Source organism: Saccostrea echinata, unplaced genomic scaffold, assembly GCF_033153115.1.
Source record: "Saccostrea echinata isolate AGI-Se365-2 ecotype Australia unplaced genomic scaffold, CSIRO_AGI_Sech_v1 ptg000025l, whole genome shotgun sequence".
NCBI classification, from domain to species: domain Eukaryota; kingdom Metazoa; phylum Mollusca; class Bivalvia; order Ostreida; family Ostreidae; genus Saccostrea; species Saccostrea echinata.
The window spans coordinates 24,476,503-24,503,079 of record NW_026889774.1 but is presented as its reverse complement, the minus strand read 5'-3'; the positions used below and the strand labels follow the sequence as shown (position 1 = coordinate 24,503,079).

The window sequence follows — 26,577 nt, the reverse complement described above, 5'->3', positions numbered from 1 at the left end:
TTGAATCATCAAACATTGTCGGTTGATTCATCATAGGTTCTCAAGAGTGTTTTAACCAAAATGTAGGTCATGATGAGCTACTCTTGGAATTTCAAGGCTTTATCTAAATATACAGGATACTTAAAGGCTTCAAATAGAAGTGATATGTTGTACAATTATCAGAAGAGCGATTCAAGGGCCTTGGGCCTCTTGTTTAGCTCACCTCAGCGAAGCTGGGGGAGCTTATGTACTACTCTCGACGTTGGTGTTGGAATTCCAGGTTTAAGTTTTTGGAGCAGACTTCTTTTCAAGGACATATACCTGGTACTTCTATGCCTTAAATTAATCAGAGATGCATGGAGGATGCTTCTAGTGTGTTTCATTGTACAAGTCAAGGTTTCAGATTCTGCAATTTCAGCTAAAGAATGACCAGGTTAATGTTTTTGGAACAGGTTAAAGTTTTTGGAGCAGCCTAAAGTTTTCAGAGCAGGTCTCATTTCCAAGTAACTATAAGCCCTATATTGGCCAAACTTGCATGGATGATACATCTAGGGATGCACACTACCAGGCTTGCTTCAGATGCTGGATCTGACCTACGTTTTTCGGAAGAGTGACCAGGATAAAGTTTTTGGAGCAGGTCTCATTTCCAAGTAACTGTAAGCCCTATGTTGACCAAACTTTTATGGATGATACATCTTAGGATGCACACTAGTGGACTTGCTTTGGATGCTGGATCTGACCTTTACTTTCCAGGTGAGTGATGAGTGACCAGGTTAATGTTTTGGAGCAGGTCCATTACCAAGAAACTATATGGCTTATCTGAACCAAACTTGCATGGAGGATGCATCATGGGATGAACACTCTCAAACTTGCTTCAGATGCTGGATTTGATTAAAAATTTTTCAATGAGTGACTTGTTTAAAAGTTTTTTAGGTAAGTCCATTCCCAAGTAACTGCAAGCCATATCAGACCAAAATTGCATAAATTTTGCATCTACGGATGCATACTACTAGATTATTAGTTCATTGTGGGACTTTGCCTTACTTAGTTAATTAAAGACAACATTCTTTTGAGGTGAGCTCTGTAATCTCTGATTACCTGTTTTAGAATCTGCAAACAAACAAAAAAAAATTCTGCCTACCTAGCCAACTTTAAAAATTTGGATTGGAGTATATCAGACAAAAATATTTGTTTAAAAATGGCCTCACTAGTAAACATTGATTTTCCAGACTTAAAAAAAGAAAACAGTTATTGTTAGTGATAAATATATATAAAATTTTTCACTTTCTATAACATTGTGCTTTTAGCAAAGAATGTTGGCTATAGTACAATGTTTTGGTAAAATGTTGGGCCGGGGACAAGATGTTGTTTTTTTTCATTATTTGAGTAACTTTCCCGAAAAAAAACCTCATGTACTTCACCACACTCCAGTATAATAGTGGTATGTTAAAAAAATAAAATGAGGAGAAATTTGTAATATAATTTGTAATATAATTAATTTCTTCAATTTTATTCGATAAATATGTATTTTTTCAGAGATATCGACAGAAGTTGGAAAATTCTCTGTGCATAGTAAGTTTTTCAAAGGATTTTGTGGAATCATGCCACATGCCACTAATGAAATCAGTAATGGAACGCCTCAAGGATGAGAACCTACAAACCAAGCGTGTTGTAATAAGAGAACCAAACAACCTCAATACCATTCCTCCTTCCAAGGTACATGTACATTGAACTGGCAATGAAATGATAGCATGATATACAGAAGCAAACTTCCATCTAAATTTCCATTTTATTAGCTCGCATGATCTGAAAGCTCAAGTTGAGCTTTTCTGATCACATTTTGTCAATCATCCATCTGCTTTAAACTTTTCACATTTTGGACTTCTTCTCCAGAACCACTGGGCCAATTTCAACCAAACTTGCCACAAAGGATTCTTGGGTGAAGGGATTCAAGTTTGTTTAAATAAAGGGCCATACCCTCTTTTAGGGGGAGATAATTAAGAATTAGTGAAAATTTACTGGCATTAACTTTTAAAATTCTTCTGCCCAAGAACCACTGGGCTAATAAAGATGAAACTTATGTATATGCTTCATTACATAGTGTAGATTCAAGTTTGTTCAAATCATGATTACTGTCATGGTATCTCAGTCGGTAGAGCGATTGCTCCATGATCGGAAAGTCGTGTGTTCGAATAATGGCCGCGACTGACCTAAGTCGATAAAAAAATAGGTAGCAACTGTTTCTTCGCAAAGCGCTCGGCACTTTGAAGAAAAGTTGCGGGTCCTTCGGATTAGACCTTAAAAACCTAAGTCCTGTGTTACAGTACGCGTTGGCACGATAAAGAACTCTCACTGCTCAATGGCCCTGAGTGCTGAGTAAAGGTCTAAATTTGAAGCCCTTCACAGGTTCATGGTGACATTTTCTATGAGTGAAAAATTCTCGAACGGGATGTAAAACAACTTAAATCAATCAAATCATGATCATGTAGGTTGGGACCACATTGAACGATCAAAGTATTATGTAGATATGTTTGTGAAACACTGATGCCCCCATATGGGGCAGCTTATGGCAAAGGTTTAAGTTTCTCATATTCAAGTCAAACTCCAAGGTGAAGGTCAAGAGATAAAAAATATTGATACCCAAAGAAAGGTCTTGTCTCAAGGAATACACCTGTGAAATATGAAGCCCTAGCATCAACCATTCACAAGTTAGGCCAAGGTTAAAGTTTTTCAAAAGTAGATTAAGCTGCAAGATAAAGGTCAAAGGGTCAAAATAAATGGTGCCCAAGGAAAGGTCTTGTCACAAGGAATACAACTGTGAAGTATGAAAGAAAGATGAAGAGAATGATCATAGGCATTTATGCATGCTGTTCAATTCATTTCATTGATTTGAATAAAATATATTTTAAATTAAAGTATGAAAGCCCTAGCTTCAACCATTCAAAAGTTATGGCCAAGGTTAAAGTTTCTCAAAAGTAGGTCAAACTCCAAGGTCAAAAGGTCAAAACTGTTGGTACAATGTACCCAAGGGAAGGTTTTTCCAAAGCAAATACATGTGAAAAACGAAAGCCTTAGCACCAACTGTTCAAAAATGGCCAAGGTTAAAGTTTTTCAGCAGTAAGTAAAACTCAAAGGTCATGGTCAAAGATCAAAATTGTTGGTACCCTAAGGAAGGTCTTGTCAAAAGAAATGTACATGTGAAATATGAAAGCCCTTAGGATTTAGTCCTAGCACTAATTGTTCAAAGTTATGGCCAAGTTTAAAATTTTTTAGAAGTAGGCTGAACTCCAAGATCAAGGTCAAAGGGTCAAAATTGTTGGTACCCAAGGAAAGTCTTATCACAAGGAATAGACATGTCAAGTATGAAAGCCTTAGTACCAACAGTTCAGATTTTATGGCCACATTTAAAGTTCCGTAAAATTTGCAAAAGTGGGCAGGGATAGACATTAACTTTCAGATTCACTTGCCCTTTGGGCAGGGGATCTCAAACTTTGACTTGTCCAAATGCAAAACTTGGTTGCCCAAATTAGATAAAATAATATTACTGTAAATTTTATGATAAAGTTTGACCAGATACACTACTGTAAACTTGGCAATTTGAGGTACCTGAATCTAAAAATGCTTCCAAGGGATTCTGAATGCAAAAACAAAGTCAGTCAGGTACCTGGTGGATATCAATTGTTCGATCTTTTGTTTATTTCATAAATTAATTAATTTATTAAATTAAAGTAAACTAGAAAACAATATACATTTCTGTCAGAAAAAATCACTTGCCCAGTGTTGCATAATCCGGTCGGACAAGTAATGCCCAAACTCTGAATTTACTTGCCCGGGGCAATCGGACAACCGTTAATGTCAATCCCTGGTGGGTTAAACTCCAAGGTCAAGAGGTCAAATATGTTAGTATCCAAAGAAAGGTCTTGTCACAGGGAATACACATGTGAAATATGAAAGCCATAGCTGCAACTTATCAAAAGTTATGGACAAGTTTAAAGTTACTGCAGACGGATAGATAGACAGCTAGACAGATGGATGGACAGAGCAAAAACTATATGCACTCGAATCTTTGATTACGGGGGCATAGAAATATTTAAAAATCTTATGATCAGCAAAGCCTGATTAGTCATATTTATGTGGAAACATCCACAGGTAGTGTTGCTTCAAATTTGTTCAAATCATGATTCATGGGGGAAGCATGGAATGACATAAGGCAATCAAAGTTTTACATAGGAATATATAGTGAACATTTTTGAAAAATCTTTTTCAAGAGAACAGCAAAAGCCATGGCTAGTCATATTTAAATGGAAGTATCTTTAAGTGGTGACTCAAGTTTATTCAAATCATACCCCCGTAGAAAGGGTTGGACCATATTAGGCAATGAAAGTTTACGTTAGGGTTAATGTACAAGTAGTGCTTTATTCCTGAAAAGTAATGGAGCTGAGGCCTCGAAGTTGCCAAGGCCCATTGCTTTTAAGGAATGAAGCGCTATTAATACATTAACAGGCTTAAAATCCACTGTTTTAAATGCTTGTTATTATAGTTTGTTAATATATAATAAAAAATATATAAAGATACACAGTAAATATATATTTAACATATTAGAAGTATTTGATATATAGAGAGAGAGTAAGGCAAGTAAAGTGTTATGATGTAATTTAAATCCGTCGTCAACAATTTCGATAGCGTTTTGAAATGAGTGTCTGACTATCATGGTGAGGGTACTGGGATCGATTCTCAAGAGTACCAGTATATTTCTTGATATGAAAATAAACTTTAGTTAAGGAAGTTTTGTAAGTTCTTTCTTCAGTAGAGGCATGAGAAGGAGAATTTGAACATAGTAAATACTGTTTTCAATGTAATTTGCAACTCTCCATTCCTGAAAAATAATGGAGTGCTCAAACAAAAGAGTGACATCACAAGTGGACTTTAAATAGGAATAGATAGGGGAAAATATGTCTTCAAAAATCCTTCTCAAGAACAGCAAAGCCATGGTTTGTTATATTTATGCAAGCATCCTCAGGTAGTTTAGATTCAAGTTTCTTCTGATCAATACCCTCAGGAATACATGTAGGATGAGGCTACAACAGTGGATAAGGGTTTTACGAGGGGAGAATTTAGGATGAAATGTTTACATTTCAAGAATGGCAAGACCACTCAAAATAAAACTTACAAGCAAAATATATCTTTTTTTGTTCGGAATTAGTGTTTAGCTCACCTCGACGAAGTCGAGATGAGTTTATGCTATACTGTCGGCGTCCCGGTAAAAGTTTTTGGAGCAGGTCCATTCCCAAGTAACTATAAGGCCTACCTGGACCAAACTTGCATGGATGATGCATCTAGGGATGAACACTACCACACTTGCTTCGGATGCTGGATCTGACCTAGATTTTCCACATGGGTGACCAGGTTAAAGTTTTTGGAGCAGGTCCATTCCCAAGTAACTAAAAGCCCTACCTGGACCAAACTTGCATGGATGATGCATCTAGGGATGGACACTACCACACATGCTTTGGATGCAGGATTTGACCTAGATTTTCCACATGAGTGACCAGGTTAAAGTTTTTGGAGCAGGTCCATTCCCAAGTAACTATAAGCCCTACATGGACCAAACTTGCATGGATGATGCATCTAGGGATGGACACTGCCATACTTGCTTTGGATTCTGAATCTGACCTAGATTTTCCAGAAGAGTGACTAGGTTAAAGTTTTTGGAGCAGTTCAATTCCCAAGTCACTATATATAAGCCCTACCTTGACCAAACTTGCATGGATGATGCATCCAGGGATGGACACTTAACCACACTTACTTCGGATGCTGGATCTGACCTAGATTTTCCACAAGTGACCATGTTAAGGTTTTGGAGCAGGTCCATTCCCAAGTAACTATAAGCCCTACCTGGACCAAACTTTCATGGATGATGCATCTAGGGATGTGCAGTAACCCACCTGCTTTGGATGCTGGATCCAACCTAGATTTTCCACATGAATGAATTTTTGCCATATTTTAACCAAATTAGCATGGATGATGTATCTAGGGATGGATACTTCCAGACTTGCTTTGGATTCTGAATCTGACCTACATTTTCCAGATGAGTGACCAGGGTAATTTTTTGGAGTAGCTATATAATATAATGACCTGTTATGATTAAACTTGTATAGATGGTGCATCTAAGGATGAAAACTTCCAGACTTGCTTTAGAGTTTGGAACTGAGAACTGACCAAAATTTTCTTGATTAGTAAACAGGTTAAAAGTTTTTGAGCAGGTGTATTTCCAAGTAACTGTAAGTCCTACTTGAATCAAACTTGCATGGATATTGATCTTTGGATGTACACTAACTACAAAAAAAAATATGATGTGAAATTTGCCTTACTTATAGATAACATTCGTTGAGGTGAGCTTCGTAATCTTTGATTACCTATCTTCTTTTTAAAATATGATCTCTGCCTGGGGTTAGGATTGAGCTGAAATGAGAGATTTTACATAGTGCATGTGTACAGGAAAAAAAAAATCTTCTCCAGAACAATTGGACCCTGTTGACTTGATCATACTGATGTTGAAGCATTGCCATGTTGCAGTGTAGTTGGGATTCATTAACTTTGATTAAATGATAGCTGCCTTAGGACTAGATTTTGCTCCACAATATGGAGTCAATTAAAGAAGGAAATTTAAAAAAAAAAAAGCAACTGATGAGGAACATCAAAGTCAGTGTGACTCAGATGATCATTGTGGTCCAAATGGTCCTCTTGTTTTAAGTTGTATCTATGGCAGACAATTAGTACAATTCTCTTTTCTGCTTGAACTTTCAGTAAGGCGTGACATTCTCGGCTATACATAATTAGTGTCTCTCAAATAGTGACCTAGATTCTCATTGGTTGCCAGATTAGCTCATTAGTACTAAAATTAACACAGCTTTTCATTCACGGGTCAAATACACATGGGATAAAAATGAGTCAGACGTCAACGAGTGATGCAAGAAACCAATGTTTTCATTTCTTACAGTAAAGAGGTGTGGCTTATGTCACCTCATCGTTTGTCAACAACAATCTAAAGTTGTTTATGTTATTAATTACTTAATCAACAAAAATGATCAATGAGAATCTAGATCACCATTTGAGAGACGCTAATTATGTATTGACGAGAACGTCAAGCCTTACTGAAAGTTCAAGCAGAAAAGAGAATTGTACTAAATGGATATTAGAGATTTTTTTAAATATGTTTTATTTGGTGAAATTCCTTAAATTTTTATTTGGGACTTTTGTATTATAAAACATTAGGGTCCCCTATTCAAGTGGTGGTAATAATTATTAATAAATTGTTTTTAATACATTGTATAGTAGTTGACAATACTGATGTAAGCCATTGTGTAAATTATACATGTAGTAATAAGCTGTAACTTGCTGGCTGCATATTAAATCAAGCATGCATTTGAAATACAAGTTTATTTGGTACATATGATGGAATGCATTTTACATTTGCATTGTTTTTTACAGATATTTTTAGTGTTTGTTGACTTCAACGAAAGGAATGAAATACTGGAACCACACTTGCCAAAAAGCAATAAACTCTGCATCAAAAGAGAAACCGTTCGTAGCCTTATGGATAGTTTTGGTAAGAAAATCCAACTCATGCTTTTGATGAAATGTCATATCATTGGATCACTGAGTTTTTAAGGATATCCGATCCTCAACCAGGAAGGATAACTCTTTATTTTATAATTTAATTTAAAAAGTCTCAAAATGAAGTTTGAAATTGAAATATTTACATGCAACAATTTTTATTTTATGTGTCTCAATGTGATTCAATGTTCTTTGAAGTTCTTAGAGACGGTCTTATAAAAAGTTGATATTTGTACCCCATGACAGTATTTTAGAAAATACATATTTAAAGAAATCGAATTCCCTTTTAATAATCTAGCCTTAGATACCAATGTTTATTAGCATATGAAATTAGAAGTGATTTATGGTGTTTTGCAATGATAGGAAATGCTTTATACACTAGTATGTATTATAAAATGATTAAGTAATGAAATTTGAATAGTGATATATATATATATATATATATATATATATATATATATATATATATATATATATATATATATATATATATATATATATATATAGAAAGCACTGCAAAAACCAACAACACTGTATATCCTAAGTGTCGGATCTACTAAATAGATACAAGGTCAAGGATGGAAACTTATATAAAGCACTAAAAATGACCAACGACACGAACAACAGAAATTGTCAAATTTTCGGGACGCCCTGTCCCTTCCTCAGGACAAAGAAAAAAAAGTTAAGAAGTCATAAAAACAAAGGAAATAGAAAAACAAAATAAATAAATTTATTTCTTTACAACTGATTATAAAATTCAAATTCAACATGCAACATTGTAAATAAATAGTGTTTGGTAGTTTAGTAGTACTGCTATCTGTTTTTTGTTTTTCTATTTCCTTTGTTTTTATGACTTCTTAACTTTTTTTCTTTGTCCTGAGGAAGGGACAGGGCGTCCCGAAAATTTGACAATTTCTATTGTTCGTGTCGTTGGTCATTTTTAGTGCTTTATATATATATATATATATATATATATATATATATATATATATATATATATATATATATATATATAATTCAAAAGGAGTTAAAAGATGATGTCACACAGTAAAAATAATCATAAAAGAAAATGCACAGTTTCCAAATTTCATTTAACACAAGCGCTTTCTGGATTTAACAATCCTTCTTCATTTTGATTTGTTTTGCTTGGTAACATTACCAAGCAAAACAAATCAGTTCAAAGTATGTACACCTGAAGAAGGATTGTTAAATCCAGAAAGCGCTTGTGTTAAATGAAATTTGGAAACTGTGCATTTTCTTTTTCTTTTATGATTATATATATATATATTATATATATATATATATATATATATATATATATATATATATATATATATATATATATATATATATATATATATGTTGAATTGATTTTAAATTTCTCAGTCCATTTACTAATCTTAATATTTATTAAAAGATTGTTAATGCTTTTAATAGTTCTTTGTCATGGAATATTGAAGAGCAAGATATATCATTTTTCATTGATGAAAGACTTATTTTTTCCTACTAAAGTTTATTTTTATCTAATGATTGTATCTCTGCAGTTAAGCTTTTCTTTTCAAAGTTTGTCCATCCATTGTCATCCTTCATTTGTTGACATTCAGATGTTTTTCTACACCAATAAGTTTTAAAAGATTTTTGCTGCATGCATTCATTTTAAACAGATTCAAATCCAATAGAATAAATATCAGCGATATTAAACTTTTATTTTTATACCATTAGGCCAAAAAAAATTAATAGTTTCTCGGGCACCACTGCATCAGGTCAAACACTGCCACATTGATCAATTTTATTGACATTTTGAAAAGAGAATAACTCAATTTTCTATTTTTCCAAGTTGAAAAAGAAAATTGAGTTATTCCCCTTTTATAAATGCTAATAGATAGACGTTTTTATAACATAAACAATACATTTCTTGTTAATACAGTATTTTATGAATTACTTTGTTTGGAATAAGGCCAAATAAAAAAATATGTGTGGTTCCGGTTACCCGACCGTCCCTATTTTATACCCCCGACCCTAAACCTTTTTTTGACAATTTTCATATTTTTTCCGGAATTTTCCCCAATTTCCATCAATGGCTCTGGTTTAAGTTTTAGTTTCAGCAATGACGGCCTCCTTGCACAACAAAGTGCAAGTGTTTATTAGTGTTAAATCCAAAGCAAGCTAGCATGTAGGTGTCCCCTACCAATACTGACTAGTATTTTATCACACCACATCTAAATGTCATTTGCAAAGTAGTGATAAGTATTATTTAGAATAATTAAGAAAATCATTTTGTCAAAAAAAAAAAAAAAAAATCCCTACCTACCTACCCTAATTTTTTTGGATGTGTAACCGGAACCACACATATTTTTTTGTTTGGCCTAACATTTAAAATTGAATGCATATTATAATTAATGAGAGAACAAAAAAGTAAAAATCAGTTGATATCATCTTGTTGAATGACTGACATGAAAAAAAGGTATAACACCTGCTTCCAAAAAAAAAAAAAAAAGAACCTGCCTGCCGCATGGAATTTTGAAATTTTTGGCCTGAGAAACTATTAATTAATTTTTTATGGCCTTATTAAAAATATTTACATGTAAATCATATAGGAGTCCCTTATTTTTCTATTTTCCAATGCTTAATGCTATAAAATTCTTAAGTATTACATGTAAGTGATATGTTAGAAAAAAATTAATAAAAAGTAAAAGTCATAAATGAAGTGTACATAATTCTTATTTGAATCTGCATAAAACTTTATTAGGGCCCCTCAAGGATTTGTGGGTACCCTATAGTAATCTGTTTGTCTGTCTATCATTCTTTTGTTGGCAATTTCTTTTTTTTTCCCTTATAACTTTTCCTAAGTTGTTCTATTAAGTTCAAATTTGGCATGTTGGCTTAATATACTGTAAAACATTTTGATACCAATTTTGATTCTGGATCTTATGTGATTGGGAGCTTGGATGGTGGGATAGATTCAGAGTCCTAGTTTAGAGGAACATTTTCTTCAGTTATCTTTCTCTGCTTATTCAATCTCATATTGTAAACTGAAAGCTGTAATGAGTCCCATGTGATTAATTGCTGCAGAAAATCTAGAGCTTATTCTTTATCTGTCACATTAAGATTAATTAACACCTCTGTCTGCAAGTGATGTTTATTCTGAAGTTAGGTCAAGCCTGTGTGATGTTGCGCATGTGTTAGAAAATGGACGGTCAGAAATTTTGAGAGAAGATTGTGTATTACTGTAACATATCTTGTTTTGGTGATATTAGGATAACAGTGTATGTCACATTATATCGGAGGTTAATAAGGACAATAAGAGACGATTATCTTCAGATGGTTTCACACCTAAACCAGACAGTAAGTCAGCCAAAACAGGAAGGGTGGCCAATGACGGGCCCGTTGACAAAGGCACATTCATAAATACACCACCGCCTGCACATCTGAGCACTGCGCAGCCTGCATGAGTGGATCAACTCATGATTCGAATCAATGACCTTGACACCAAAATCTCGAAAATCAACAAAGTAAGTGAAGATTTGACTTTATTGTGCAATCGCATTGAAAATATCCAGATTAGAGTTGGGCATATGGAGAAGTTTATCGGTAACTTTAGGAACTCGATGGGGGAAATCAAGAAATCTCAGATGTGGCTAAAAGGCGATGTTGAGGAAACGGTGAAGGAAATTATGGAATTGAAGTTAGTGAATGAACAATTACAAGGCAAAATTACAGATATGCAGGCAAGATGTATGAGGGACAATTTGTGCTTTTTTGGACTGGCAGAGTACCGTGGAAATGGTAAGGAAAGCTGTACAAACCTCATCAATGAATTCTGTGAAGTCAGGGACACATGAGTGGGGTCTAGATGTAAATGTATCAAAAACTAAAGTTGCTGTTTTTAGAAATGGTGGGAAAGTCCACACAAATGAGAAATGGCTTTATAACGGTGAAAATATAGAAATAGTTGACCAGTTTGTTTATCTAAGCATTGTGTTTAATTATAATTGTAAATTTTTTATTACACAAAAATAATAAGCGGCACAAGGTCGCAAAGCTATGTTTGCTCTCAAATCAACAACGAAACAGCTTTATTATGCCCCCATAATCGAAGATTCGGGGCATATAGTTTTTTTCCCCTGTTCAACTTTTGATTGGTTGAAGGTATGGCTTTCGTATTTCACATGTGTATTCCTTGTGACAAGACCTTCCTTTGGGTACCATCATATTTGACCTTTTGACTTTGGAGTTTGATCTACTTTTGCAAAATTTTATGAGACTTTAACCTTGGCCATAACTTTTGAATGGTTGGCTCTTGGGCTTTTAAACTTCACATGTGTATTTCTTGTTACAAGACCTTTCTTTCGACACCACCAACTTTGACCCTTCGACATTGACCTTGGAATTTCACCTACTTTAAATTATTGCAGTCTGAAAATTGTATATGAAGAGCTGCTTATGATTGGTTGTATTGCATTTGTGAAAATGATAAGCAAAATTATCAAAGCTGGGCAAAATTTATTAAGGAGCAATAACTGTACATTGGTTGGGACTTGGTTATATGTGGAACAACCCAAAGAAATTTAAATAGTCGTACAATTCGTTTATTATCATAGTTTATTTGTCAGGCCAAAACTTTATAATAAGTGACTTTTATAATAACCATAGTCGGCTGAAATTCATGTCGGACGGCTGACGATACGACGTTTGTGTAAATTATTGGATGTATTATACATCTTATATTACATATAATTTCGATTTTTATGTTTATTTGAAATACAAGTTAACTGACATATCATTTCATAATATTTACTTACTGTTTCAACTTTTTATTATAAATAAATTCACTTAAATAAAGCTTAATACGCTTCAAACTCAATCTTCTAGATCCCTTGGCATCCATCTTGTTTATTTTGATCTACTTTCATTTTTAATTTATGGTCAATTCAAATTACCAATGTTTCGTTTCGGGTTTTTTTTTATCACATATTAAATAAATTAACACAGCAACAAAGCATGCATTCAAATTGTTTCTTTTATTCATCGAAAGTAGACATAAAAAAAATTACCTATTTACACTTAATGTCGCCATATAATTAAAATTAATTGATACACTGATGAGCATATGCATTCAAAGCCGCTTGGACAGACTGGTGAAAGAGTTAATTTCACTTGATTATTTCTCAATTAATCGGGTAGTTTTGTAAATGTAATTAACTATGAACATTGATCCAGACACCAAGCGTAAGAAAGCTTGGGTTAATATTGACACTAAATTTAGTTTCAAAACATTTGGTAAAACGTATTTATTACGAACGTACAATTCAGGATTAACATAAGAAGAAAATAAGATATGAAAAAAAAGTTCGTGTTATCCTGTCATGTACTTCATGAAATAAACAGACTCCCTGTCAATCGCTCAGGTAGGTGCACTGAAGTGTGACTAATCTCCCCAGTCTTTCACTATCGGCAAATTTCAAAGTGAAAATCAAGCCATTGTGTATAGACAAGCGACAGTGCATGAAACACAGGTGTAGATAGGTGTTATCTTTTGTTTTGTTGATTGTCCCAAGAGTGAAAAGGTGTGAAAAAAATATTACGGACGGACATTTTCTATTATAGTAAGCGAAGTGTATACTTTTACCTATGATAATAACAGACAAAATTTATAATGAATTATTAAGAAATGGTTTTGTGTTTCAGATATCTACATACATGCCAACTTTTGAAAATTCCCATGGGGGATTTTGCGCGTGATGACAATTTTCAAAGCTTTAAATTCGCGACATTTTGTCGTGAAAATAAATGTTTATCCCATTTTTTTTTAATTTATAATATCAATATCACTTGTTAATACAATTTAAGAATAATTAATACAAACAAATTTTTTCCTTCCAAAATTCAAATATCTTTTTAGTTTAACAACATTATGTTTGAAAAAGACACATAATTTGGTGAAAATGTACAACTTTCAGTTCAAATAAATTTTTTTGGAAAGTTTTAGAAATATATATATAAGGTTTTGTTACTGTACAGTTTCTGGGAAACATTTGTTAAATTCTATATTTACATTTTACACAATTAGAATTTCCTTATTAGACATTAAATTGAAAGAAATATTGAAAAATTGCAATGCATTGTGTGTGTGAGTGAGTGTGTGAGTGTGAGACAGAGAGAGAGATAGGAAAATTTGTTTGTGGTATGTACTTTAAATAGAAGTGTCATTTTATTCCCTATTAATAAGTAGACATCATGATGATTAATTTTATCACACACACAAAACAATTTGAAGAAATGAATTTACTCTTGAGATCATCAATTATTTATAACAAGGATACCCCCTATCCAAAACAAAAATTAAAATTGTTATAATCATGATGAACTTTTTCATATTAATCCTGGCAGTGTCGTGTGGGTATTCCCTTGTCATATTACATGGGGGGGGGGGGATTCAGTGTACTTGAGGTATAAGACTTTTTTGTTTCATCTAAATTATTTTTATCTCATTTTAACCGGTAAACTTTACAATATTTTTATTACAAGCAGATAAAATCAGCAGCTATGCTTTGTTGTTTTCTACTTTCGTTTTTAAGAAACGATCAACAAGGATTAATCAGTGTTAATTCCGATTTTGTTGATAGTTTATCATATCACTGTATTTAATTTTTGTTTTTAATAAAATGATATTTAATTAACCCCTAAATCTATGTGTTTCACTATGCATACCCCTTCTGACTGAAAAGTTTAATCCCCTAACTGCTCCAGGCTATATGTTACCTGTACCTGGACAGCTGTGTGCGTTCAAGCGAGAAGTGATTTCCTGTGGCTAATTAACACCTCTGTCTGAGTTAAATAAACAAAGGACTAATCTGTGTGCATTGAATAAACAAGTCTGATATTCTAATCCCGATTGACAAAATATTGCGGTAGGGAAACTCTGAAAATCGGAAATTTTAGGGTGAATTTCTTTCAAATCGGGATTTTAGGGCAATTTTGCTTTCCCGATCGGGAGAGCGGGATCAAAGGGTAAAATCGGGAGGATCCCGCCTAAATCGGGAAAGTTGGCATGTATGTATCTATGATAAAAAAAGAAGTATGATATAAAGCCGGTATGATAAAAAACGAATTGTACTGTATTTGTTTGCCAATCATTCAGCAAACAAGACTTAAAGCGACAGTACGGCTCCAAAATGTGCGATTTTTCATCCAGATTTACCCAATATGTCATTAAGAAATAAGGTATAAAGTTGATGTGAGCAGTTTGAGAAACATAAACATTCTCTACTCAAACAAAACTATCGTAATTAGAATCTGCCGGAAAATCAAAGGTCGTACGAACTGGAGCAATCTTAGATCTGTTTATTTGTACCACGTGAATTCTAAAACGGCACGTGCCTACACTGTAGAGTTTACAGTTATAATGAATATTAGGTGAAAGCAATTTTCAAAAACACAAATTATCATAACTTTCTGATAAAATAATCTAAAATAATAATCGTAAAGATTTTAGTCTGCATTCAGGCGAATTTAACAGAATTAAAAGTACAAATGTTTACGATTTGTGTATTGGGGTCCGAGAAAGGAAAAACCAACTAATCATACGTTATCGCGGCAAATGTCAAACAAAATATTTTTCTGCACAGTTAAAAAAAATTAGCATTTCAAATGGCAACAATGTTTATAAGTCAAAGATGTATTTTTTATGTTGAGTTTACACTATTTTTTTTTCTTTGAAAGCGACGGAAAAATGAGAAATGATAACAAGTATCAACAAACCTGTCGAATAGAACCTTCGAGAGCCCTGCGTGAGTGTCGCCGAGTTCCCGTTTCTTCCTTATCCAGCGATTTTATTAATCCCCAAACTAAATTTTAGTCAGGAAAGTTGCTTTTTCAAGTTTTATTTTCAGTTTCTTTTTCTTTTTGGTCGACTTTGTCAATGTAGCAGGCCTACCAGGATTCCCTCTCTAACCATGCTGTTTTGTTTATGAAAACTACGCATGCGTGCATAGCATGGAATGTGGAACCCCGAACACGTTGCGATGTATATATTTACGTCCCATAAATAACTATTAATTTTAATGAAATAATCCAAATTATTTAATTGTAAAAGTTGTAATTTTCTGAAAGTTTATACATTTATGAGTAGTAAAAAATTCCAAATCTTGTCGGAAAATTTTATCTAGTCAGTTTTTTGATGAGATGCGCCGTACTGTCACTTTAAGGGCCACTTTCTACAAACCTTATATAGCAAAATGCAAATAGAATCAAAATGTTATATCGACAAACATTTTATTGATAATTTTTGCTTACAGTATTATTTAGAAAAATCAATACCAAAAGTTGTACAAAAAACGTATTTCCAAAGTGGGGTTGTCCTCGCATAATCTGTTTATTGAAACGGGTAGGCATAAAAATATACCAAGAGACAAAAGATTCTGTAAAACAATTGTACTGCTGAAATTGAAGATGAATATCATTTTATACTTGTATGTCCAATGTATACGACATTACGATCAAAGTTATTGAAAAAGTATTATTGATGTAGGCCATCCATGTACAAATTAATACTGTTATTAAGTGTGAACAATGTAATAGAAATGTGTAATTTGAGAAAGTTCATTTATAAAGCCCTTGCACTGAGAAATGATTTAAACATATAGTGTTGTGTCATTTGCTGATTTGGTTGTTTTTTTTAATATGACTATTACCACTATTTTTAGGTCACTGAGTCACTCAGGTGACCTGTTGCTATCTGTTTTCGTCCATCGTCGTGCATCGTGTGTTAACATTTGAACATTTTCAGCTTCTTCTCTGAAACCGCTTATCCAATTTCAGCCAATTTTAGCATATGGCATCTATGTGTAAAGGGGAACAAAATTTGTGAATTTCATGGTCCCTGCCCCCTGGGGCCTGAGGGGTGTGGCTTAAACCACCAAAATTAATGCAATCTTTAAAAATCTTCTTTACTCCTGGACATCAAGCAGTCAAACTGTTGGCATGATTGTAATAAGCATTGAGCTCTCTACCAAAATTGAGAAATTCATGACCCCAGGGTTAGGGGTTCTTTTGCCAGGGTGGAGCTATATAGATCATTTAGTGAAAGTGCATTATTTCTTTGAAAATCTTCTTCTCTGCTCCTGGGTACTATTTAAACAAACTAAGTACATTGTTATGATAAGCAAGGATGTCTCTTCCAAAATTTTGAAATTCATGGCCCCAGGGACAGAGGTTCTGTTGCTAGGGCGGGGCTATATAGATCCTATAGTGAAGGTGGATTATTTCTTTGAAAATGTTCTTCTCTGCCCCTGGGTATTTAAACAAACTAAGTACATTCTTATGATACCCAAAGATGCCTCTTCCAAAATTGTGAATTTCATGGCTCCAGGGTCAAGGGTTCTGGTGAAAAGGGGGGGGGGGGGATCGGCTCTATTGATTATATGGTGAAAAAGCAAAATTTCTTTGAAATATTCTTTTCTGCTTCTGGTGAAAAAGCAAAGAAACTAAGTGTACATGTATCATTATGATGAGCAAGAGTGCTTCTTCCAGAGTAGTGAATTGCATGACCGCTGGATCAGATGTACTGGTGTAAGGAAGGGGCTTTTGATAATATGGTGAAAATGCATTAATTCTATTAAATAATCCTGCCTGTTCCTTAGTGTTAAGCAGATAAACAGAGTGATTACTTATGATGAGCAAACTTCTGGTTCCAGGGTCAAAGGCTCTGGTGTTTCTCCGTGTGTGTGTGGGGGGGGGGGGGGGAGGGGAGGGGGCTCTATTGATAATACAGTGAAAAAAAATGTAGTGATTCTGTAGTAAAAATGCATTATTTCTTTAAAACCTTCCCTGCACCTGGGCATGTCAGAGGCAAAAAGAGTAGAAGTTTTAATAAGGAAGGGTATTTTACCAGATTTTTGAACATCTGGACCTATTTTAAATTTGTATTCTACTGACAGGAGTTATTCCCCTTTGCCATTTACTTTTGATAATTAATCACTGTAAATAATTTACTTGACAGGTTAATAGAATAAGAGAATTATGCAAGATTTTTTATTGTATAATACAAAAAAGTACTTTCATAGTTTTAATGATCAGGTACTACAGACTTGTAAGTATTAGATAAATAAAAATGAGACAAAAATAGCTTGTCTTATTAAATGTTCATCAAACACCAAGAGAGGCCAATGTAAGAGATTTCAACAAGGAATTAAAATAGTACAGAAGCACTGATAGTTTGTTAATATACTGTATGGTGATAGTGATAAATTGGGAACAGATTAGAAACTAATTTATGAACTGTTAATGAATACTAGACTAATTATTTTGTTGATCCTGATCACTCTATTTTTCTTGCATTTGGGCAACAAAGCTTCACCTTTCAGTTCATTTTATACTCTATGGATCCTCTAAATTAATTGTTGTATTATACTCAGGTGACCGTTAAGGCCCTTGGGCCTCTTGTTCATTAATCTACATGTATGTGTCATTCTCCATATAATCTATAAATACTGTTAACATGGGTTTATTTAAGGAATCACTGTCTAGTTTGTAGAGTATGCCAGGGCATCAACGATAGTTGGAAACGTGGGATAATTTGCATAACGGGCGAAGCCCGTTATGCATAAATTATCCCACGTTTCCAACTATCGTTGATGTCCCTGGCATACTCTACTAACTAGACAGTGATTCCTTATATTTCCATTTCATTTTGAAATAAAAATGTAAATTTAGATTTTAGAAATGTAGACTAATAGATTTAAATTACACGAGGCCTCACATGTCAATTTCAATAGTCCCCGCCCACTTACGTCAAACACAAAGACAGCCGCACGAGAATTACAGGCCTCCTTAGAGTCTGACACAAAGACAGCCGCACGAGAATTACATGCATATTAGGCCTTCTTAGCTACTGACCTTTCGCTTGGCAAAATTTGCATTCCTTTAGAATGATCAAGAAATCAACTCTCCTAACTTTCAAAGAGTTATCACAGAGAAAACAAATAGAAATGGAAATATATGTATGTATATGATATACTGGTAGATTTATAAGGACTGACCATCCATTTTTGTCTCGTCATAATCTTGTAATACTGCTACAAGTTGTATTAGACGTATGTCTTCTGCAATAAAGAAATTGAAATTGTTTGTGATTACTGAAAGGTGATCATTTTTTAGGTCACCTGAGTCACTCAGGTGACCTATTGCTATCTGTTTTTGTCCGTCGTCGTGCGTTATGCGTCGTGCGTTAACTTTTGAACATTTTTAACTTCTTCTCTAGAACCGCTCAACCAATTTCAACCAAATTTGGTATATAGCATCTATAGGTGAAGGGGAACAAAAATTGTGAATTTCATGGTCCCTGCCCCCCTGGGGCCTGAGGGGTGGGGCTAAAACCACCAAAAATAATGCAATCTTTAAAAATCTTCTTCTTTACTCCTGGACATCAAGCAGTCAAACTGTTGGCATCATTGTAATAAGCATTGAGCCTTCTACCAAAATGGTGAAATTCATGGCCCCAGGGTCAGGGGTTCTGGCCCCAGGGTGGGGCTATATAGATCATATAGTGAAAGTGCATTATTTCTTTGAAAATCTTCTTCTCTGCTCCTGGATATTAAATAAAGTTACTAAGTACATAGTTATGATGAGCAAGAGTGCCTCTTCCAAAATTGTGAAATTCATGGCCCCAGGGTCAGGGGTTCTGGTGTTAGGGCGGGGCTCTATAGATTATATAGTGAAAATGCATTAATTCTTTGAAAATCTTTTTCTCTGCTCCTGGGTATTAAATAAAGTTACTAAGTACATAGTTATGATGAGCAAGAGTGCCTCTTCCAAAATTGTGAAATTCATGGCCCCAGGGTCAGGGGTTCTGGTGTTAGGGCGGGGCTCTATAGATTATATAGTGAAAATGCATTAATTCTTTGAAATTCTTGTTCTCTGCTCCTGGGTATTAAATAAAAGAACTAAGTACATAGTTATGATGAGCAAGAGTGCCTCTTCCAAAATTGTGAAATTCATGGCCCCAGGGTCAGGGGTTCTGGTGTTAGGGCGGGGCTCTATAGATTATATAGTGAAAATGCATTAATTCTTTGAAAATCTTTTTCTCTGCTCCTGGGTATTAAATAAAGGAACTAAGTACATAATTATCATGAGCAAAAGTGCCTCTTCCAAAATTGTGAAATTCATGGCCCCAGGATCAGGGGTTCTGGTGTTAGGGCGGGGCTCTATAGATTATATAGTGAAAATGCATTAATTCTTTGAAAATCTTCTTTGCTCCTGGGTATTAAATAAAGTAACTAAGTACATAGGTATGATGAGCAAAAGTGCCTTTTCAAAATTGTGAAATTCATGGCCCCAGGGTCAGGAGTTCTGTTGTTAGGGCGGGGCTCTATTGATTATATAGTGAAAATGCATTATTTCTTTGAAAATCTTCTCCTCTGCTCCAGTGCATTAAGGTGATAAACTAAGGACATAGTTATGATGAGGAGGTGGGCCTCTTCCAGAATTGTGAAATTCATGGCCCCTGGGTCAGGGGTTCTGGTGTTAGGGTGGGGCTCTACTGATTATATAGTGAAAATGCTTTAATTCTTTGAAAATCTTCTTCTCTGCTCCTGAGTATTAAATAAAGTTACTAAGTACATAATTATGATGAGCAAGAGTGCCTCTTCCAAAATTGTGAAATTCATGGCCCCAGGGTCGGGTTTCTGGTGTTAGGGCGGGGCTCTATTGATTATATAGTGAAAATGCATTGATTCTTTGAAAATCTTCTTCTCTGCTACTGGAGACTATTTAAACAAACTAAGTGCATGGTTATGATGCATAAGGATGCCTTTTTAAAAATTGTGAATTTCATGGCCCCAGGGTCAGGGGTTCTGGTGTTAGGGTGGGGCTCTATTGATTATATAGTGAAAATGCATTGATTCTTTGAAAATCTTCTTCTCTGCTACTGGAGATTATTTAAACAAACTAAGTGCATGATTATGATAGACAAGGATGCCTCTTCCAAAATTTTTAAATATATGGCCTCAGTTTTTGGGGTTCTTGAGGAGGGGGGGGGCTCTATTGATTATATAGTGAAAAAGCATTAATTCTATTAATTAATCCTGTCTGCTCCTTAGTGTTGAGCTGATAAATAAATTGCTTAGCTATGATGAAAATGGGAGCTTTGAACAGAATTTTTAAATCTTGTGGTCCTAGGGTCAGGGGTTCTGGCATAACGAAAGGGGGGGGGGGCTTTTGATAACATAGTGGAAAAGTGTTAATTCTTTGAAGTCCATAGTTATGATGACGAGGGTAACTCTTCCAAATTTGTAAATTTCTTGACCCTTGGTCTTGGGTTCTGGTGTTGGGGTAAGGCTTTGTTGAATCTGTAGTGAAAATGCTTTGTACCTGTGAAATTCTTCTCTGCTTCTGGGCATATCGGAAGCAAACTGAGTAAAAGTTTAAATGATATGAGTAAGTGTATGTCTACCAGATTTTTAAACATCTGGACCATTTGTCTAAGCATTCTGGTCCTGGGCAGGGCTCTATTAATTTGTATTCTACTGAGAGAAGTTATTCCCCTTTTCCATTCACCTTTGATAATTAATCACTGTAAATAATGTATTTGAAAGGTTAATAGAATAAGATAATTATGCAAGAATGTTTATCGTATAATTAAAAAAGTACTATCTTAGTTTTAATAATCAGGTAGACCTGTAAGTAATAGATAAATAAAAATGAGACAAAAATAACTTATCTTATTAAAAGTTCTTCAAAGACCATAAGAGAGGTCAATGCTAGAGGTCTTAATATGGGTTTAAAAATAGTACAGAAGAACTAATAGTTTGTCAATAGTCTGCATGGTGATAGTGTTAAGTGGGGGACAGATTAGAACTTAATTTATGAGTTGATACTGAATACTAGACTAATTATTTTGTTGATCCTGATCTTCCTACTTCTCTTGCTTTAGGGCACATTGCTTCATCTATCAGTGTATTTAACTTCGAAATTGTTGTATTATACTCAGGTGACCGTTAAGGCCCTTGGGCCTCTTGTATTAATGTGCAGTATGTATTTAGCAAAAGTTGAAATTGTACACAGTATGTTTACACTGAGGTGATCTGTTTGACAGTGGATGAGTTATTTTTAGGTAAAATCAAGGTTGACTAGAGACTGGATAAAGTTGTTTTATACATTATCAAAGTTAACAAAGAATCACAGAGAACAAGTGTGACTTGTTGTAATTAGTAACAAGTGGCAAATAGCAATGTTATATAGCCAAGTCTCTGTGTACTGAATTGTAACACTAGGCAAGTGACATATATTGAATACCATACATTATTATTACGGCAAGTGTTCATTGTATTTGTATATTTCCCATTCATTATTTTCCCTTTAAGGCTTGGGAAAACCAAGTATGATCCCAAAGAGATCACTCAGGTCTAGCACGCTAAAATAAGCAAGGGTTTTTTAACCAGATTTTTTAAATTCTTGGGCAACATTGCTTAATCGTCTATCAGTTAATTTTGTTGTATACTTCTATGGATCCTTTACAGTGTTGTATTATACTCAGGTGACCATTAAGGCCCTTGGGCCTCTTGTAAACTGTCTAGTCTAACAGGAAAAAAATATTGTCTTAATCATAACAGGCATAACTCTTCACTGTTTTTACTTCTTTTCCAGCTTTAGTTATTCTTGTGTACTGCCTGGAGGTCTCATCCAAAAAGCTGGACTTGGGAGATAGATTTGCACATAAGCTAAATAAAATAATGATGTCAGTGAAGGAATTAGAAGAGCTGGACAATAAGCATCGTTTCTACAGTGTGTACAAGGAATTTGATAGTTTTCAGCTAGGAAATCTAGAGCAGACCATTAGAGAATATTTAAAAACATTCTAGGTATTGTTAGTATACAGTAAAACCTCGTTATCTCGAACTCGATGGGACCAAGAAAAAACTGAGAAATATCCAAGGATTCAAGATATCGAGGGTAAAATACTTTAAGAATGAGTAGTTGGGACTTCTAAATCACTTTGACATATCCATGGTGTTCAAGATATCAGTGTTCTAGATACCGAAGTTCAACTGTATATTGTAAAATGTTTCATAATTTCTGTACTCAGGGTAAGATTAAAATAAGGCAACATTTGCATTGAGGCATACATTGTAATTTTGAAGTAGTGATTCTAAAAACAAACATTATACAATTATTGCTGTACGATGATTTAGCCACCTGAGGAGTACAATATATTTCGGGTGATATGTATATGCCTCAGGTGGTTAAATCATAATTGACCTCAAAAACAGCAATAATTGTTTTATTTATTATATGATTTAATGATCAACTGATACCAAATCATTAGGCAAATCATGCCATCTTTCTTCTAAACATTTGCTGAAGTCTTAGCCAAATGCAGTGAGAGAAGAGGGGTTAAATGTATTAATTTGAAAATTCTCAATCGATGGTGAAAATTTTTGTTCAGAAAACTTAGCACCCCCTCCCTGCACCTCCCGTTTGGGTGCAAATGAAATAGTTTGAAAGTTCTCAGTCTATTTTTAGTCCATCATGGAAAAAAAAAAACAGTTATACAGTTGAACTCCGGGATCTCGAACACAGATATCTCAAATACCATGGATATGTCTAAATCATTTTGAAGTCCCATCTGCTTATTCCTTAAGCATTTTACCCTGGATATCTCGAATCCTGGGTTATCTCAAAGTATTTTCTGGGTCCCTTTGAGTTTGAGATAATGAGGTTTGACTGTATTATCTGGAAGGTCACTTGCAGGTGTACATAATGTAGTATTTTTCTACAATGTTTGAACTCAGCCAATCAGAGAGCTATGAATTATACCAGTCTTCACGAAAACTTTTCAAACTTACTGACCAGTCGGGCCAGTGAACTTTAAAATTTTACTGGCCCACCAAAACTTTTACTGGCCCCCTTAATTAAAAACAAAATGAATACATAATTATAAATTAATCCATGCTTGCATGAATATGCTTAAGTACTTCAACTTCAGAAACACTGCCATTTTTCGCCCTTTGTCGTGTTTTGGTTAGTTGTTCGTAGGATACTCGCACATTTTATGTACTAGTTAATAGTTACTAGTTAGTTCCGGTTGTTACGTAATACATTCGTATAATAATACGATTCACCAACACATGCTCGTTCTTTTTTTTTTTAATATATTAATGAAATTTACGCAAACAAGGCAGTTTAAATATATATAAACTGTGTAAAATTTTGATAATCAACAAGCCCATCAGACTTCTTGAATTTTGATTTTCACTGACCAGACATCAAAATGCACTGGCCTCGGTCTTCGGACCAGTGAGTTTTCATGAAGACTGTTATACAATCATATAATAAATTTGATTGCTGGGTGTCTGTTGGATGTTTGATATTATGTTTTTATATCAAGTCAAATTTTCAAATACACTTGAAATGAAAATGGAGTAAGTTTGACATTCCATCATTAATGAAACTTCCGTTCTTCACTGCTGTAAAATTTGAGTGTTGGGTATGGGAAATGTAAGGAGAAGGAAAAAAATTCTAATATTAAATATATATTTTACAGTATTTACATTTGCTGTGTTTTTCTACTAAGCCAACTGTGAAATTGATTTGAAATTGATTTGAAAGTCATTTTTGTGTATACTCACGCATAGAAATATACACGGTGAAACTCGAGCAAAAGTGACATCACAATGAGGCTACAGAGACATTAATAAAAATGTAACAATATAGGGCAGCAAGAAATTCAAATATTGAGTATATTATTGGTGCTTTTAAACTTGTAAAATGTTAATATAAGGAATGTTTTTAAGTTTAGTGTGAATTATTGGTGTGTAAATCACACAGACTTGCACGTAGGCATATTTTTCATGAAGCGCTAGCGCGCTTCAAATATGCCTACGTGACAAGTCTGTGTGATTTACACACCAACAACTCACATAAAACTTAAAAACATTCCTTAAATATACTTTTGCAATATAAAAGACATGTTTTTCATGTTTCAGCCATTTTAGAATTTCAATTGGATTTTTTTGTCTCTTGTACATCATTTGTTATTTCAAGTTTGCAACTCGTACTTAAAACTCATATATTTTAGTTACTGTTCATAGTTAATAGTTTTTAAGCTATACATCATTGGATTTTCATTTACAATGTATTCTTTTATGGAAATAATACTCAGGCTAACTCAGCATATTCAGTATTTTGATATTTTTCCTTCTGTTTGTTCATAACTTAAGAACGTTTTGTTTTTGTACATGGATATTATACAAATAAAAATAGGGTAAATGGAAAATTGTAAATCTTTTTATTGGAATTGTTTTTTTTTCTGTTGTTAATGTTTAAATAATTTTTAGAACTGTCAGATTTGTTAAATTTGTACATGTACTAGTATAGTTACCCAATAGTGTTCAATTTCTTGAATCTGTATTGCAAACTTTATACAAGACACCACTGAAAAGTAGTCAAAATTTTTTCAGGAAAAGTTGCTTATCAGAACAAAGTTTAACGTAAGTTTTTCTGATTTAAGTTTGATCTGTAGTTTTTCATCTTTCATGATCACTTATTTGGACTTCTCCAGAACCAATAAGCTAACTCCAACCAATTTCCCAAAGATTATCCTTGGCTGCGGTGAATTCAAAGTTGTTTAAATGGAGGGTCATATCTCTATCAAAGTGGATATTAAAGTATTCTGGTATTATTTAAAAAAAAACCTAAACTAATCCAGAATAGAAAAAAACTTGTGTGAAAACTTTTTTATACTGTAAAACTTGCTAAATCCAGATGTCATCCCAGGAAAATATTTGTTGTCCATGAAGATATATGTTTGTTGTTTAACGTCTCTCTCAAGAATTTTTCACTCATGGAGACGCCACCACTTGCTGGTGGAGGGCTGCAAATTTATACCTATGCTCGGTACTCAGGGCCATTGAGCAGTGAGGGATCTTTTTTGTGCCAACATCTACTGTGACACGGGAACTTGGTTTATACAGTTTCATCCGAAGGACTACTCTCCACGCCCCACAGTGGATTCAAACCCGTGATATAATGATCAGCTCCTTACTCCACGACTCTAGAGCAGACGCTCTAACCATCCAAGAAGAAGGAAAAGTTTTATTCAGGAGGTGATAGAAAAAGTCCTGAATCTTTTCTGTAGAACAGCAAGGCTACAGGCAGTAGCACCAAAATAATACATAAGCATTTCTAGACTGCTCAAGTTATGGCACTCAGAGCCAGGGAGAAGGTGAAGAGAAAGATAACTCAGGTGCACATTGTGGCATATTAGCCTCTTATACATGTGTATTTTCAAATTTTTAAACTTTTAAGGTTTGTTAGATAAGTTTTAATTCAGCATAATATGTATATTGAATTTAATGCATTGTTTTAGCTTCCATATTTTTAAAAACATGGTAAAAGTTGCATAATCTTGATGTTTTGCATTCCAAAATCTTGCGTATTATGGTGTAAATTTTTAGTTTCTTTCATGAGGTTTAATTAATTTAAATTTTGTTAATCTTGAATGTTGTCTATCCAGCCAATAAATTTCTATGGAACCATTGGTGTCCAGATTAGACAAGATTTACTGTATTAGAGTCTTGCTTTGTGGGCACCTAAAGTTGATTTGTCTGCCTGTCTAATATTTTGAGTCAGCAGTATATTTTTCTCCCTTTGGCATAATTTTACATTATAATTACAAGTTGCCCATGGATAAAGGTTGTACAGTGACTTACATATCGGTGTTAAAATAAAAGTTCAAAGTAAAGATTGGACTCTGTATAAAAATCCTGTAAGGAGCATGTTTTCTCCCCTGACCCTATCTGCATTATATCAACTGCAGAGTCGGTTTGGGTAAAGGTGTGAAATAACCTTGATCAAAGTTTCTATTCAAAAGGTCAAGGTTAATACATATCTCTGTGTAAAATCTTTGCCTATTTTAACCCACAGAGTGCCTTTAGATAAAGACGGGACTGTGACCTTGATCCAAGTTTATTCTTATAAATGTCC

General features: G+C 34.1%; 1 protein-coding gene across 1 annotated transcript in view; it reads left to right on the top strand.

Annotated features, from left to right (window-relative positions):
- Positions 1-24,444, top strand: part of LOC133192364 (uncharacterized) — a 48,064-nt gene extending 23,620 nt beyond the window's left edge. The window contains exons 5-7 of the mRNA XM_061328379.1: positions 1,516-1,695; positions 7,471-7,588; positions 22,240-24,444. Of these exons, the coding sequence (XP_061184363.1) occupies positions 1,516-1,695; positions 7,471-7,588; positions 22,240-22,454 (513 nt within the window). The 3' untranslated portion in view covers positions 22,455-24,444. The remainder of the gene's footprint in view (positions 1-1,515; positions 1,696-7,470; positions 7,589-22,239) is intronic.
- Positions 24,445-26,577: the final 2,133 nt, after the last annotated feature.